General features: G+C 39.4%; 1 protein-coding gene across 1 annotated transcript in view; it reads right to left on the reverse strand.

Annotated features, from left to right (window-relative positions):
* Positions 1 to 3,641: 3,641 nt before the first annotated feature.
* Positions 3,642 to 15,839, reverse strand: part of pgbd5 (piggyBac transposable element derived 5) — a 31,611-nt gene continuing 19,413 nt past the window's right edge. Inside the window, exons 3-7 of the mRNA XM_008429276.2 lie at positions 12,424 to 12,558; positions 9,756 to 9,936; positions 7,687 to 7,884; positions 6,835 to 6,940; positions 3,642 to 5,977 (exon numbers count right to left, since the gene is read on the reverse strand). Coding sequence (XP_008427498.1) covers positions 5,782 to 5,977; positions 6,835 to 6,940; positions 7,687 to 7,884; positions 9,756 to 9,936; positions 12,424 to 12,558 — 816 coding nt within the window. The 3' untranslated portion in view covers positions 3,642 to 5,781. The remainder of the gene's footprint in view (positions 5,978 to 6,834; positions 6,941 to 7,686; positions 7,885 to 9,755; positions 9,937 to 12,423; positions 12,559 to 15,839) is intronic.

The following is a 15,839-nucleotide window of genomic DNA, read 5'->3' on the forward strand; positions in this document are numbered from 1 at the left end:
GAAAATAATCCAGTTACAGTCTCACTGTAATGCTCAGGCCAGTTATAATCAGTTTAACCTCAGTCGGGATCAATAGACTGACTGGGAGAAAAGAAGAGGAAGTTAGGATTTGCTGCCATCTGCCGGTCCACTTTCACATTACATACAACAATTTGCTTCAGCTCTACAGCTTTGTGAGCGAAACCAGTGGCTTCCAAAGCTGTAATTTAACCCCGAAAACCTTTAAATAAATGGGTCAAAATGAGCTGGGGAGGTTGTTTTCACCGATATCTTTTAAACACAAAGTTGTAGCTATTTCATATTTCAGCTATTTACCTGAAATTTTTTTTATTGGTGTTACATCATTTCAATATTTTAGCTAAACTCTCGTGGCTTTTTCAAAAGTTAGTATTTGGTGTTTTTAATTCAAGCTTCCATAAGCAGGTCAAATGTGACCCGCGTTCACTTCCAGTGTAATTTCATTGGAATATTTAGAATATAGTGGCTGCAAATAAAATTACTACATTGAGCGTATTATCACACTATACATAATTAGACATACAGAGCAAGGATAAGATACGGTGGCTCAGGTTTCATTATCTGAAAGTCTGTTGATTTAGAAAAGCATTCTTTGTCTTTGTTGTCGAATGTTTTCTCTAGTTTGTAAAAAGCTTCAGCTCTTCAGTCATTTCTATAGTCTTGTATTCACCTAAGAGACAAGGTCAACAGAAGAGGAGGGGCTGCTGAAATATCCAATAAATGGCTGTTAAATAGAATGAGCAGCATAGGAAGACTGAAAGAGATTTTCCACAATACTGTATACAACCCAGAAAACATAAAGACTGCATGTTTTTCATGTACACTGGCTGCAACACAAAGAAGCCCCATTATGAAACAAAACGTAAAAAAGCCACATCTCTTCTGGAACACGGTGAATAGGAGGGCCACTCGATGCTGCTCCGCTCTCTTTTTGCAGCTGCGGGTGATGACAATATTTTATTTAAAAGAAAAAGAACTTCAAAAACGTCCCTTTTTCCACCCTTTGAATATGTTGCCAGGCAACCATGGTTTACAAAGCCCCCGGTGAATAATATACGCTTTGAAAGGAGTAGAATTGAAAGGAGAATTGTCCACTCAAAAAGAGAAAATCTAAGTTCAGTAACATCCACATTGGCTGCAGATTAGGCATCTATTTACTTTATTTTTTTCTTTCCAACAGCTTCATATTTACTGCTCAGCATTGGTGCAACAACAAAAAAAATCACTTTATGACATCTTAAAGGCTTTTTACATTCACTGCAGTCTGTTGGTAAAAATAAACAAAGCATCCATGATTTTTATTTTGTATGTTGAAAAGGTAAATAGTATAATAATCAGTCACTTTGTGATTTTGTCATGAAGTATTTTTCTATATTTGTATTTGGGAGCCCAGTACATGGACGACAAGGAATCGGGACAGCTCAAAAGAGAAAAACGCTTTTTTTTCTCTCCTTTTTTCTGTTTTAACAAACTGTGCAGTTTGTGGCAGTGCTTGCCAAAGACAGGATGTAAAGATGGTTAAGCCCTAATTAGAGGTTTTAAGGCATCCATGTCAAATTTTAAAAGCTTCGTAACAGAAAAGATTTTTGAGAAGAGGTCAAAATGTTGAGGGCAGCAGCCATATATACAGGGTTTTGTAAAAGTTTTCATTCCCCTCGTCTTTTTTTTAATTATTATTATTACAACCACAAACTTCAATGTTTTGTGAGATGAAACCAACGTGAATCACTTTATGATTGTGAGGTTTGTTTTCATTATTTTTTTGGTACATATTCAACAGAACACTGGTGAACAAACAGCATCAGGGAGAGCAAGGAACACAGCAGACATGCCAAGGATAAAGGTGTGGAGACGTTTAATGCAGGGTTAGTTTATAAAACAGTTCGATCAGCTTTGAACATTTCATGGACCAACGTTCAATTCATCATCTGGACATGGGAGGGAAACGCACAATTGGTGCTAAAAAAAAAAAAACTAACAAAAAAACTTGACTATCCACCAAAATCCAGTACTCCAGTGTCGGTGCTCTTTCCAGATATTTTTGAAAAGCATTTATTGTCTTCCTTCCGTTTCCCAGTTATGCGCCGCTCTGAGTTGGTCCGTCACACGATACCGTTTTAAAACACACTAAGGTTTGTGGCTGCAATGTGTCGAGTTGTGAAGTTCAAGAAGTGCAAATTTTGCAAACCTTTTTTTTTATCCTTTCAATACGCAGACCGAGGGGGTACGGAACATTTTAGCTTCATGTCATATCTCCTTTTGTTTTTCTTTTTTGCAATTGAGTGAATCGAATTGCTTCTATGGGTAACAAGCAATTCAATGAAGTTCATCCAACTTTATTAAGTTTAACCAATTCAATATATTCTAATCATCCAACTAAATTTGTTAACTTTTTTTAAACAAATTTATTAAGTATGTTTAAGATCCATCCATCCATCCATCCATCCATGATAACAGATTTAAGTCAGTCTTACTCAAATCATTTAGTTTACTTCAAAAAATGGTAAATGGACTGAACTTACACAGCACTTTTCCAGTCACTTTGACTACTCAAAGCACCTCACATTAGAGTCACATTCACACACCAATATCCATATTGATACATGGCAGGAGGAAGCTGGAATTGAACCTAGAACCTTCCAATCACAAGTCGACTACTCTACCCACAGAGCCACAGTCGCACACCAGGGGATCTGACCCTGGTAAGCTTGAGTCATGGTCAGACGTGGGATACAAATATGGTATTGAACTTAATTATTTCAAGTAAAGTCAAAGTAAAAAGATCCTTTAAGGAAAAGATTTGTAACTTTTAAATTAGAGTATATTTAGAGGACACTGTAAAAAAAGTTTTTCAAAATATTTAGTTTGGAACTATTTAAAAGTTTGAGTTGACTTTCTGTAGAWTTAAGACAAAGAKRTTTTAAATGTTTATTAGAAGAAAATAAATGATTTGAGTAAGAGTGACTTAAATCTGTTATCTTAAACATACTTAATAAATTTGTTAAATAAAATTAACAAATTGAGTTGAATGATTAGAATATATTGAATTGGTTGAACCTTAATAAATTAAGTTGGATAAACTTAATTGAATTGCTTGTTACCTATGGAAGCAATTCAATTAAGTTGGTTCAACTATTTAGTATAATTTTTGAGTTAAATGAACACAAAAAAGTAAGTTGGCATAGCAAAAGAAATAAGTTAAATTAATGTAAATAACTCCATAACATGAACTTCAGCCCAAAAAACACTTTTTAGAGTGTATGACGTAATATCAAACATTGTATTAAAATCATGAGGTGACATGAGAGACGCGATCCCTCGGATAAACAGTGTTAGTTGGTGGCAGTCCGAAACATTCATTTTTACAAAGTTCAGCGGTTCACACGCACAAGAGTAACAAACAGCTATGATCTGGATTAGTGAGAGGATAAAAAGAAATCACAATCTTCAGTCTGAGAGACGGAGTGATTATTAACATGAAACCAAACTACAAACAGTCGTCCTTCTGTTGTAGATCTACTTTCATTTTCACCCTTTAATCATTTGCGTATTTTCACATATATATTATTCATTTCTCTACCTATATTTACACATCTCACCTACACGACCAATGTATATTTGACTTTTTTTTTTTGCCCAAGATAAAAATAAAAAACCCATCTTACTAGCTTCAGAGCTTTCAAAGTGCAAGACTGTGAAGGGAGTGATGGTGGGGGTGGGGGGGATGAATGAGTGAATCACTCAACGAATGCCGTCGTATCACTGTAACATCATGTATTCACACACCGAACCATGCTGACACAATACTTTTCACACATATTAAACTCTTCAAAACGTTTTCCCAGCATAACAACAGGAACGAAGCCCCACCATGTTCAGCCAAGCTAAGTGAGTCATTCTTCAGACGGCAATATGGCGCAGTTTTGTTATGTCGCATCAAAGTCAAACCACGACTAGCATCATCTTAACCTGATTGCCTCTAGACCCAGTTTTGCGCCGCCCCCCGCTTCCACAGTGAATCTGGCCAAACGTCACTGTCTGAACGCAGCCCTGAACGGCGGCCAAGTCTGTACTCACTGCCTGGCAACGCCGGAGCGCTCGGACGTTTCCTGCCCTCTAAAACTCAGTTATACCTCACTGTGAAGCAGGAGGAGGGAAAGGACTCGCTGCCAAAAGCAATGGGGCCGGCAATTAAATGCTTAGTTGGGTGTAAACAGTGTAATGAAGTTCTGAGTAAAAAAAAAAAAGAAGTAATTAAGAAGAAATCAATGTTATGAAGAATATGTATAGCCTATATAAAAATAAAATCTAACAGATCGATCATTTTAATTAATCAGTCAATCTCCTAAAATGAACCACACAGAGCCTTCCAAAAGTATTCACACCACTTGAACGGTTTCACATTGTTAGATTACAAGCCCAAAAGTATAAACTGGGATTAAACAAACCAACACAAAGTAGTGTGTAAGGAAAACGATGCATAGTTTTCAGTTAAAAAAAACAACCCAAAAACCTAAATAGTGTGGCGTTCTTTTGAATGCAGCCCGACTTTCGCAATCTTAGCCACTTAGTCTCTCCCAAACAGCTCAAGCTCAGTCCGGGTTGGACGGAGAGGATTTAGGTAACGGACGTTGACAGGAAGATGTTCTGAGCTAAAATCGTTCCATCGCGTCTGCGGTTTGCCGGACGGTTGACCCCTGCCACGGTCTTAAGGCGTTTGCAGCCTCCTAACAGGTTTCCTTCCAGGTCTGATCCATATTTATTTTCCCTCCACCTGGAAAACTTTGTCTCTGCTGAAAGAAAGTCAATGCTCAAGTAGTATGAATACTTTTGCAAAACCCTGTATGGGTGTCATTTTATTTATTTTTTGCTATTACAGTTAGAGAATAAAAAAAAAACAAAAAAAAAAACTACAGTTCCAAAGGGAACTTTATGGCTTTCTTGTCAGGAGTTTTCTGATGCGGGCAGTTGTGATGGGCAGATGGAAATGGCGCCGTATGAGGCGTCCCTTTTTACCGACGATGCGCCCCTAGCGAACATGGTGTGCAACGGAACGACACATTTGGGTCACAGGTGTCACACGCTTCAATCCTCAGGCTCGACATCAGACACACAAATGGCAGTTCTACTTACTGAACACATACACATACACGCACACACACGCACACACACACACGCAATTATTTCACAGCTCGCCTGGAGCTAAAATCTTTTCCACACTTAACACAAACATCACAATCTACATTCTCAATGCATGCAGTGTCGTGTTTACTCGGACTTTGTTACAAGGTGCCAGGTGTGTTTTTAGTTTTTTTTTTTTTTTTTTGAAGATATTTTGCGTTTAATTCAGGCTTATTAAATTGTTAAATAGTTGAACTCTTTGATAACACTAAAAACTTTAAGGTGACATCATTTCTGAGTGAAATCCGACTCATTTTGTTGTTTCTTGTTTCATCTCCGCTTCTGCTGACTGATGTCTGCCGACGCCAGAAGTGTGTGGCTAACAGTAGCAGCTGAAGCAGGGGTGGGGGAGCTACCCCAGGTGGCTCTTAATAATGTATACAGTGCAGTTGTGTGTTAGTGAATATTTACATGGGCAGAAATTAACGACTACGGGAAGAGAGAGAGACGGGAGCTTGGCACACTGATACAGACCCAGGAAGGTCTGTACAACCAAGTGGAAATTAACATGTGGGAGAGATTGTATTTCTGTCTTCATCCTCTGCCGCCGCCTCCTCCTCCTCCTCCTCCTCCTCTTTCTTCTCACTGTGTGGGGGAACAGTCGTCCAGATCCAGCAGCTCCCTGACCAGTCTCTCTCCAAACTGCGCTCGGCTGTAGCGCTTGACGGCGTAGGCGTCGGACATCTTGTAAAGGATGTACGCGTTATTGATGGCGATGCTGATGCTCAACCAGAACACCTGCTGCCAAGTCTTGTTGGGCTTATGGAAGATAAAATATCTATAAGACAGAGAGAAAGAAACAAACCAAAAAAAAAAAAAGAAGACGTGTGAGACCTGTGGTGCTCATGCAGTTTCACTTGTTGACCCCCTTTCAGGCCGGCTTATGTGGGAAATAAAATGTGCTCAAGTGTTTATAGTTTGTAAGGCGATGTTGGAGTGTTATTTTCCTATTGCATTATGTCTTCCTACACCACTGAAATGAAGGATGGATACAAAATAACATGTTAGGGGTAGAACAGATGAATAAACTATTTATATATATAAAAAAAGCTGTTTATTATTGTGAAAAACTAAAAACAGTGCAGCAGCCTTTTTACTGAACTAGCTCTATTTTTCACTCGGTTCTTAGTGGTCGTCATAACCCGGGCTTTTATGTTTAACTTTAGATCCTAAAATGATTTTCTGTTCAACAAGAAGTTTGTTATGATAGAAATGAGACGTATCTCTCAAAGTAAAACATTGTAAATCGAGAATAATTTATGAAAATTTAATTATCATCTTTCTCAATAATCAATGGAAACATTTTTATTAAAGCAAACCCCCCCCCCCCCCAAAAAAACCTTATATAATAGCTGGCCAGCTTTCAGCATGTTTCTCCTGATATTTTGACCATTCATCTTTAGCAATGAGCTCAAAGTCTTTGCTCAAAGCAATCTTCTGCTCCCTCGTCTGATTCTCAATGATGTTCAAGTAAGGGGTATTTCAGAAAATTCCAGTCAGTAGAAACAATATTGCTTTAAATTTCAACCTGCCAAGTGTAGGCATAGCTTGCTAGCTAGTTTCATCTAGCCAGTACTGAGAACCTGGAGAGAACAAGCGAGCCCCATGCAGAGGCACCGTCAGGTCTGCACATACTTGCTGTACTTGTCGTCGTATTTGCAGATGTAGCTGAGATGTGCCGCAAAGGCTTCGACGGCAAGGGGACACGGGATTTCTCCGCTTTTCCTCTTAATAATCACTCCTGCCAAAAAAAAAAAAAAAAGCACACACAAGAAATAGCTGAGATGCTGTTAGCATAGAGAACAAACAGGAGAAAGAAATAAATCCATGTAAACATACCTGCCACCATTTATGCATTATTTTGTGGCACATTTTCATTTTTGCTCAATTTCGGAAATTAAAACTTGATACTGTTACCACAAATATCAATCGACCGCGGTGTTGATGCTTCAAACGAAATGAAAGGATAAGAGGCTATTTTGTTATTAATTCCAGATTACGAACCATTCCCACACAGACTCCCACACACACGCACACACACACACACACACGCACACACACACACACACACACACAAACACAGGCCAAAGAAAATCAATACTAGATAGTAACCGTTTAACTGATCTGCTTCCTCACTTCCACACTCCTCTAGCACAGAGCATGAACATGGCTGGATTTAAAACTTAACAAAGTGGATTAGACAGTATGAGGGTGTTTATGCATCACCATGATCCTCTCGGCTCCTAAAAAAGGATTATTGTGGATTAAAAGCTCTCATTGTATCTCAATGTCAGGAATGCTTGATAAAAGTGGGGGAATCTACCGATGGCAAACTCGCATCGCAGAACAATGTTGAGTTTTATTTCACCTAATCAGAAGACGGTTTTCCTTTCATGCAGCAAAGCAGATTGTGTGTTAGAAACAGACATTTCAACCTAAAGCTGTTTAAACAGGACACATTGAAGAGGATCTTATTTCCTCATTCACCTTCTTTAGTTGGTGAGTAGGCATTGGTTATGAACCTGAAGTGTCCCTTATTGTACCAGCTGATCAGAGACATGGTGCCCTTCATCATCACGCGTGACTGGCCGCGCTGCGCCGGCGTGGAGCTGCAGACCAGCATGCTTTGGGGCAGACCTGTGCAGTCACTCTTCCTGGTGCTCAGCAAGCCACAGCAGTAGATATCTGAACAGAGAAGAGAGAAACGTATACAAGCAGTTTGGTTTTTTTTGTTTTTTTTTCCACGTTTATGTTTCAAAAGAGAACATTAAAATGACTCACGGAGGGCGACACCCTCTTTGGATTTTTATGCTTAAAAACCAAAAATCTTCCCCTTCCGTTTACAACAACCTGTGATGGTTTGCAATATTTAATCTTAAGAAAATGCACAGATTGTTTTGGTAGCAGAGTGACAGAGTGTATAAAAGTCCAAGAGTGTGTGTGAGGAGTTTTTCAAGGCTGGCTTCTTGGGTTGGATTTGGCGGAAATATAAAATTGACGAACGACTAAATGACTAATTTACGAGCCATGAAAAGAGCTTTCATTCCGTCTTCCCGTTTAGTTTGGGAACTAGAAACCTGCAGGACCGTTTTGGCTGTTTGACCTCTTTCATCAGTGCGTACAATTGACTCTCTTTGCCTCTTCCTCGGATGAGAAAGAGGCAAAACAGACATGTGGACGGCCACCGCTGATGCGTCAACGGTTCACAAAGCGGCTTCCGTCTCCGCTCACGAGTGTGCACGACTGCTGCAGAATAACGCGGAGCAATTAGGTCCGCTAATTAAACACGCAAGATAAAACTGAGAGACGAAATTGTTGGACAATGTGTGTTCAGTCAGCTATTTATCGTGGGGACGGGGGGGGAATGTTTTCAGCTGCTACTAATTGTGATAACACAATGCTGATCATATCTGGGGTCTTTTAGTCGTCCTGGTGGAGGGACACTCAGGCTGAGTTTTGCTTAGCATAACAGAGTGAATGTACTGTCACTTCACTTTCTCTGGATTTTGTTTAGAATAAAGAAGCGCCACCAGGCTCTTTATTCTAACGTTTTGGTTCTGTCCCGTTCTTAAAAATGCTAATTAACCTCGGTCAAGCGGCACGTCTTCTGCTTTGTTCTAAAAAGACGCCACTAGCCAGAAAACAAGAGCTTAAAGAACTAACTAGGAGCAGAGCTATTTTATTTATTAGTAAAACTGAAATCTATACTCTGATTGGTTTCTCTTGGATTAAGTGAAAAGTCCTAATTAAACCCATTTTCATTAGCGGGACGACGTCTGACTGCAGAGAGGCGCCAGTTACTCTTGATAAATTAATTAGACCCTGACTAATCAGACCAATTTTCCCTTGATCGGCTCCGATCTGTGCTGGAGCACAAACTCTCGGTTCATTTATTCAACGGAGCAACGATTTGTCCTGTGATGTAAATCTTCAGAGGTGGAAGCGAGGCTGAGCAGTCTTTGGTTTTAATGTATAAATGGAGAAAATCCCGGACTTCCTTAATTTTCGGTTGAACTCCAAACGGCCTAGACCAAGGAAACCGCAGAACATTGTTTTCACTTTCATGTTTTAAAGTCCCCCAAGAAAAAGACAACGTTTTATTGGAGATCCGGTCAACAAGGCATCCCTGTTTACGAGGGGATCAGTGAGAGAGTGAGTCGTTTTGAACTGCTGTTTCTCTCTTGGTAAATTTTTTTTTTTTGTGGTCTTCAAAGCGAAGATTTGGAATCGGGGTAAGGGTGAAGGAATAAACTATAGGTTTAGTTTGCTAACATAATTTTGGGTTTAAAAGGTCACTCCAGTCAAAAAATGGTGATGTTCAATGGGTAAAGGCTGAAATCTAATGAGAATCCAAGCTACGGTCTTTTATGTTGCGTGGTTTTATCCTACATTAGTCCTGCCTATTCTGTTTCAGCCTGAGGGCTGTGCCATCAACCCCGCTTTAAAACGGAACAAACAAATCAAATTTGTACAAAGGCAAAAGTGGAATAAAACAACGAGTGAGATTACAATCTGCCCTCCGAAGCCAGAGAAGAGAAAGCTGTCTGCTTGGTTACCCTGCTTGCTGAATTCAGAGAAGAGGCCGAGGCTCGTGATGGACGGCCCCGTGAAGATGACGGCGTTCTTGCCGGAGATGTTCTGGCAGAGCTGCTTGGCCACGAGGCTGTGGAGCTGCGGCTTGTTCTTCAAGGTGGCCAGTCCGTCTGCGCCCTGTCCCTCCTTCAGATGGACGGAGATCTGCACGGTGGGCGGAAACCAGACGGAACATCAGGTACAGAGCGGCCAAACGCTGAGCTGGTTTCAGCGAAATTCCCATATTGTCGATTGTTCGTGGAAAGCCTTTTGCAAACGGGGCATTAAATCTGTACATCTTAGAAATATAAACTCAGAATTATTAGCAAACAGTTGAATTTTTCCATTCTGCACCGAGTCAAATGGCATTAGTCTGATTATTCCAGATCTACATTAGCTATGAAGCCATTAAGCTGAGTGGAGAGATTCTCTAATTCTGTGAGGGGCTTGGATATTATTTTGTAGCGCCACAGACGAATGATTCACATTTTTTCTTTCCTTTTTTTGTTCTCCTGTCCCTGATTTAGATGAAGAATACATCAGTGGAGAATCAAGTTGGTGTGCAGCAAACTGGTAAAGGAGGAGCTGCTGCCAAATGGCTGCAGTCGGTGTGAATGCTAATGTTTCTTCTCTGAAATGGACGAGTTAATGGAACGTGGCTTTAGGGTATGAAGCACAGTGCATTAAAGGTACTTTTATTTGAATAAAAGCACAAGAAATCTATGAATAAATAATTTATGTTGTTTAACAACTGCTTTCATGTAAGGGAAAAACGATAAATGTTAAAAACAAATGGCTTAATTTCAGCGTATCAATGCTTCTCTTTAAACTAAAGCAACTCTGGCTTGTTTTCCGGGCTAACTAACGAAACACATGTTGTGTTTATAGATAAAATGCTAAATTTGATCTGTTTACGTGTTCCTTGTAGTAAATTTACAATGTCGTATTTTTGTACCTCTCTAATCGCTCCAGAAGTTTCGTTGTATTTGTTGGTCAGGTAATTCTCAAATTAAAAAGTGCTTAAAATTATGAGTCCACAGCTAAAACATCCCAACATGCATGGCTTCACTGCACCTTTCAAGGTGGAAGTATCAGGTTATTGTCTTGGAGACGTGACATCAGACTCTTCCTTCTTTCTGAGGGCGTTTCCGTCTCATAGATGATGAGCCTCGCTCTCGTGTTTCATATCTTTGTTTGAAGATGGTCTGTGTGCTTACAGTGCAGAAACTCTTTACTTTTTGCTGACTTTAATAAGAATCTCTCGATATTGTTTTTTACATATTGAGTTGAAGTTCTAAATTGAACTACTTTTCATTAGATTTGGGTTTTTTAAAGACAGATTATGTCGATAGTGTTATATAAAGCAGGGTTTTTCACAGCTAGTCAAAAAAGGTTTTATGAACGGATAAAATGACAGTGACTCTTGATCAGATGGATGGGGCCTAGTAAAGGCGACGGACCTCCATTTTTGAGTCAGATGCCAGTAAGGTGGAGGAGTCCTTATTTCTCCTTACTAAGAGGAGTCGGTTGGACCTTTTGTGTCAAAAATAAACTCTGAAACCGACTGGCACTTTTTAGAAGACACTAGAAGTCTTCATCTTTCAAAAAGAGCAAAGAAAAAGATTCATCCAAGTTCCCCTCTGCGTTTCTAACCAGCGAAGGTGTTAAAGATGAAAAAAACTTGTGATATAAATCTTCTTCATCACTTTACCTGAACCCAGCTGGTGAGAAGTTCTTAAACACAGATTCATTTTGATGTCCGAAATGTTTACTGGAAGGTTTTGCGTTATTTTTGCATAATTCTCACATGAAGAGATGAAAATAAAAGAAAAGTAAGATGGGGGGAAATGTGTGTTTTTCATTTAGTTTGGTAATAATTTTTCCCAGAAGTTGTGCATGTCTACATGTCGCCCTACGAAAGCCAAAACCTAACTTTCACTTTTTCACACAGTCACCGGCAAAGGTTTGACGTTTTGGGTTAACTGAGAGCGCTGTAGTTGGTAATTAATAAAAATAATCCTAAAAAAAAAAAATAAAAAATAGAAAAGAGACTTTTCTAAGAAAATAAAAAAATAATTGTGCACACAGCACAGCTTTCGGGAGGGTTGGACCGATCTGACAGTTCTGGTCCTCAGAGGATCCGCGGTGTTACATAAGAGACGAGCGTAGGAGCGGAGGGTTGCGTCGAGGGCAACGCCGTCAGTCGGCACAGCAGCTCTATCTGTGATTGTAATCTGAAGCCAGAAAATACTCCACTCCGCGGCATCAAAAAGGAAACTAACAACCAGCGTTTTAGCCCAGGAGCCATCTCTCACGCTCACATCCAGTTTTCAAAGCGAATTTTGCTGCTTGTGAACATCATTCCCCACAAAATGAAAAAAATGTATTAAAGCTGTTTTCCTCTGTCCGCCTCACACAAGCAACGGGTCGAGACAGAGATCCGAGGCGGGCCCGGATCAAAGCCGCTCACGTCTTCATTAAAAGCCTTTCAGATTTCGGCCTGAGTGGAAACTTCGCTCCCTTATTCATGAAGTCGTTTTTTGCCATCATGTTTCAAAGCGTAAAATTAAAATGGACCCACATCCTTCCTTTGCTTCTTTCGAAACGTGCCGCAGGTTTTTTATTTATTTTGCCCTCATCCGGCGCCTCTACCTGACAGATGAATCCGGTGGAGGTGCACTGCCGGACCCAGAGGCTGAACTTCCTCTTCTTCCTCTTCCTCAGATCTCTTTCCGTGCAGGTGGTGATAAACACGGGGTCCTCGTCTATCAGTGGCTCATGAAGAACCTGGAAGAGGACAGAGGATTCAGTAAACGTTAGCTCATGTCAAAACATTTCCATGAAACTAAAACCAATGTCATTACTCAGGCTGGAAGGAAAAAAAAATGTCTTCAATCTGTAGAAAGTAAAAATGATTATTTATTTTTAAATTACATCTTTAATCTTTGGTGTTGTGGACTGTGATATAGAGCTGATCTTAAATAACTCGCATGCAAAAAAAACAAAAAAAAAACCCCACAGACACCAAAACCTCCAGGATAATAACATTTCACAAATCAGAAGTCAAACTGAGCACTGTGCTGTTTTTAAAACCCCAAGTAGAGCGATGCTAATGTTATGAAACACTGCGTCAAATCTAGAGAGTCTTAAAAAGCATAAAATTTTTATCATGGAGACGTGTTAAAGACGCCGTAGCACAGAAGGTGCTACTGGAGTAACAGGCTGGCTGTCAGTGTGGAAAACTAGACAGAGAGTACAGCCTTTTGAAGAGTAGTTTGTGTTTGAGTGGGATAATGATAAAAAAAAAATGTTTTCAGCAGAAAAAAAAAAAGAAAAAAACACCTTCTGGTTCGCAACTTTTGCTTTTTAATCGCCACTGAGACTTTTTTCCCCTCCTGTTTAGATGCATTAGATAATGTAGAAATTTGTGAAATTGCCAAACCTCACGACACTGAATATAGCAGCTGATAAGCATTGACTTTATTGTTGGTCGAAAAGCTCAAGTTAAACTTTGCATCTGACTTTTTGCGATACATTTTACAAAACAAAACTGGTTAGCTGTCGAATGACAATCTTTCCTGATTAACTTAAATAATTTTAGACAGGACTAATTCACAGCAATGTAATCTCATGTGAGCCCTTCACAAGACAAACAGATATCTACCTATATGCAATAATATAATATGAATCCAGTCATTTATATTGTGTTGGATTCAGTTAGATATAATCGCCATGTTTTTGGACCGTAAGAGGAAGCCGGAGCACCCCGACAGAAACCGTGCACACAAAGAGAATATGCTAAACGGCAGAAATTTAGGTTTAATGTTAGTTTAAAAAAAAGGTGTCTTTTTATAAGGTGTGTGTAAATGTATGTTTCCTGCTGTTTCTCTGTTGTCTTTTCTGCATGCTGAATCTAACCAACGCTGAAGGGAGCTGTGGCTGTAAGTTCAGTTCTGCTCTGCCGTCAAACAGGACATTTCCCAGTCAAATATAAGTTTATCGTTTCATGAAAAAATAATGAAGCTTTCTAGCCTCTCGCTGAATGACTTCATCCAAACCTCAGATCTCCCCGTGGGCTTAGAGTCCAACCCGTAATGACCCAAGGCTTTGTTTCAAACAAACAAGTCCTTAGTTAAATCTTTACTGCTCAGCCTCTGAAGAAACTACATCAAAAACAACAACAAAAAAATTACTTACTGTCGGTGAGAATAAATATAAGGAAACAACGTTGTGTTTCTCTTTTTCTAAATCCCCTCAAAACATCAGTGTCAGGATATGACACTGATATGATCCAGTGTCATATCAGACACTGGATCCCTGAGGAGACCATGAGTGTGGAGAGGTTTGAACTACGTAACAACAAAATGAAAACAGGACGATACAATTACTAAGAAAAGTCTGTTTCTCCATTAAATGAGTAAACTATTGTTTGACAAAGCAACAGTTTCACTCTGTGCTTCTCTCGGTGTCTGCACCCACTCTGTCCCTGGCACAGTCAACTATCAGATAAAATAAATTGTCCTGGATACACACACACACACACACACACACGCACACATACACACACTCCGTGGCAGCCATCCTGCCCTCATTATTTCAATTTTGTCAATTTTAGATGCAAGCAGATTGAGATGATTTAGCGTAAAAAATAAAAAAAAAGACAACTCGGGTCTATTTGACAATCCAATAACTCCACAATATTTAAACTGTTTCCTTTAAATTTGCAGAGATGAATTAGATTTGGGTGTGACACGACAGAGGTTACGAGATTCCCAAATGTATTTCTGGAATAGTAGGGATCATCTTTCATCAGTTGCGCTGATCCGAGAGGCACTTAAGCTGCTCAAACTAAAAGCAAATGAATCAGCTAGTTTCCACTACTTCCATTACTTTTTTTTTGATGCAGGCATGAAAATTGATGCTCTTGAAATATGATTATTTATCCCAAGAGACCCTTCATGAGCAAATACTGAATATGAAGTACAGTGTTTTGGTTATTAGCAATGGAGAAAGTGGAGCTAAATCAATGCTTTTATAAAAGAAACAAAACTACTTGTGATCCCTTCATGCAACCACTTGGAACGTACTGTACACACATAGCAAATTTGGAAGTGTTCCATCAATTCCTACAGAGTTAAATGTTACACTTTTAAGGTGTCTATATAGGTCCACACTGGATGGTGTAGAAGTTACACTTTTGAATGTGTTATTTCTGATAGAGTTGATTCAACACTCACAGTAGTTGAACTCAAATGAACTTCCGTGTTATTTTACCCAAAAACTAGTGTATATTGTCAAAAGTTACACTATAAATGTGTTAATCTAACACAGAACACTGTAAAGAATAGAACAACATAGAAATCTGAGTTTTAAAATTCTACTGGCAGAGTGTGCTGTGGTGGCACAGGGGTTAAGCACTGCCCACATATGAAGGCTCTAGTGGGTTTGCTTCCTGGTCTTCCCATTACCCACTTTTTTGTCAATTCACTCTGGGAATCAAACCTGCAACCACCGGCATGAGGACTAAGGCCTCAGTACATGGGTTGTGCTTTGCCCCTTGTGCCACCACAGCACCCAATCCAGCTAGTTTGATATTTGTTGCCAAGTGACTAATGATGACGTTGGTGACAAGCTTTACCCAGAATGCACCTGGAGAAAATAAGGACGATTAATTTGTGGTTTTGTGTGTCATAAAGTCAAATATAAGAGTGAAAATAAAGCCAGTCATGTGGCACAACATTTTATTCAATATTTTACACCCACTATGTCACTAAAATCAGTCAGTCCAGTAAAGTTTTTAGCAACCATGAGTCAACAATGGAGCACCCCATCTAAATCAACACCAGACTGAGTGTTCTGGTCCAACTCTTTGGAACACTTAGGGAACCTAACACTCACCAACACTCATGTTGAAATAACAATGTATTCTTAACCTTCCACACTTTCACTGGAAATCTGACACTTCCGAATCTGTTGTGTAAGATCTTTTTCTTTAATTTCTTTATATCAAATGCACTTATATGCTGAATTGCAATTCAGCAATGCTGAATTGCAAACATATATATATA

This window comes from Poecilia reticulata, linkage group LG15, assembly GCF_000633615.1.
Source record: "Poecilia reticulata strain Guanapo linkage group LG15, Guppy_female_1.0+MT, whole genome shotgun sequence".
NCBI lineage: Eukaryota > Metazoa > Chordata > Actinopteri > Cyprinodontiformes > Poeciliidae > Poecilia > Poecilia reticulata.